General features: G+C 34.5%; 1 protein-coding gene across 2 annotated transcripts; it reads left to right on the forward strand.

Moving 5' to 3' along the window:
- Positions 1-100: 100 nt before the first annotated feature.
- On the forward strand, positions 101-1541 carry LOC116350624 (phenoloxidase-activating factor 2-like). 2 transcript variants are annotated; one of them, XM_031783585.1, is made up of 7 exons: positions 101-315; positions 430-499; positions 593-813; positions 888-1031; positions 1114-1200; positions 1274-1323; positions 1385-1541. In XM_031783585.1, exons 1-7 carry the CDS (start codon positions 219-221, stop codon positions 1424-1426), a joined length of 711 nt encoding a protein of 236 aa, XP_031639445.1. In that variant the 5' UTR covers positions 101-218; the 3' UTR covers positions 1427-1541. The 2 variants fall into 2 exon arrangements, with proteins under 2 accessions (XP_031639445.1, XP_031638740.1); XM_031782880.1 differs by having other exon boundaries at positions 101-499.
- Positions 1542-1648: the final 107 nt, after the last annotated feature.

The following is a 1648-nucleotide window of genomic DNA, read 5'->3' on the forward strand; positions in this document are numbered from 1 at the left end:
CAAAGAACATACATAGATACAAACTTTCAGTTATATATATATATATAGAATAACCTTTTGCATTAATTGAATTGTCTTCAATATCTGTTGTCATTATGTAGGAGTGCAAATGTGTTCCAAAACACCTGTGTGGACTCGAGAACATCGTCGACTCTCGATCCGATGCAGGAGAAGAAGTTAAGTGTCAATCATATCTTGAAACATGTTGTTTACCAAATATGATTAATTACCCGACTCCTATGAGTTGTGGTGTCCGTAATTCGAAAGGGGTATTTTTCGGAATTACCGGTAACAATGACAATGAAGCGTCATTTGGTGAGTTTCCATGGCACATTGCACTTTTTAAAAATGTACAAGGTCCAAGTGGTGAACTTTGGACTTACGTATGCGGTGGTTCATTGATTAATCCGGGTGTGGTTCTAACTGCAGCCCATTGTTTAAGAACAAAGAATGGACCAATGTTGGATTTACACATGTTGAAAGTCCGTGCCGGAGACTGGTTAGTGTTCAATGATGACAAATTTTTTTTCAAATTTGAAATTCAATCTTTTGCAAACGACACATTTTTTTTTTTAAATGTCTCAATATCCAGGAATTTACGAATCACACACGAGCCGTATCCCCATCAGGACCGAGCTGTTCGTAATATTGAAATTCATCCAGATTATCAAAGGAATGGCTTGCTTAGTGATGTTGCATTGTTATTCGTCACACAGCCATTTGAATTGGGTCCACATATCAATACAATTTGCTTGCCGGATCCGGGCGTTGTTTTCGATCAACGATCTTGCTTCAGCAGTGGCTGGGGAAAGGGTATCGAAAATTTCAAATAATATATACAGGACTAAAGCTATAGTCAAATGGACTCAATTCGTATTCATTTTTAGATAAATTTGGTGACGGAGGGAAAATGCAAAATATTTTAAAACGGATTGAAGTATCAATTGTACCACATGGAACATGCGTTCAGAAATTAAGAGAAACACGTCTCGGACAATCTTTCCAATTATCTCCGACTTTTATTTGTGCCGGTAAGTATATTTACAAAAATAATAGAGAAAGGAACATCTTCATGCATTCCTCGTTATACTCGTTTTTTCTTAAATTTCATAGGAGGCGAAAGTCATGGTGACACATGTACTGGAGATGGAGGAGGTGCGCTGGTTTGTCCAACGTCAAATGGTCAATATGTTCAAGCTGGTAAATTTTTCAAAAAATGTTTTGAAAAAAGTTACACAATTTATAAATAATATCTGTGATTACTTTGAATTAGGTATTGTTTCTTGGGGCATGGGATGTAATAACACAACGCCAGGAGTCTATGTAAATATTTCAAATGTACATTTTCCATTTTTCCGTTATTATCAATTTTTCTTTATTAAAGGCAAATTTGGCGTGGTTCCGGAATTGGATAGATCAGTACTAGTAAAGAATTGAATTGAATGTCATAAACGTCTGTCTGACTGCGTCTTTTTTAATTATTCAAAATCAAAACCAAATTTGTAATGAAATAAAATACGTTTCAATTAGACGATATTATATTGCATGGTATTTCTTTTGATATTTTATTCTAGTAATAAAATAACTTGTACGATGGAAGTTGCTAAAATAATTTGCGCAAAATATGAGTTAATTCTTCTTTTTTTTT

Source organism: Contarinia nasturtii, unplaced genomic scaffold, assembly GCF_009176525.2.
Source record: "Contarinia nasturtii isolate CC-2019 unplaced genomic scaffold, AAFC_CNas_1.1 Cnas_scaffold_45, whole genome shotgun sequence".
NCBI lineage: Eukaryota > Metazoa > Arthropoda > Insecta > Diptera > Cecidomyiidae > Contarinia > Contarinia nasturtii.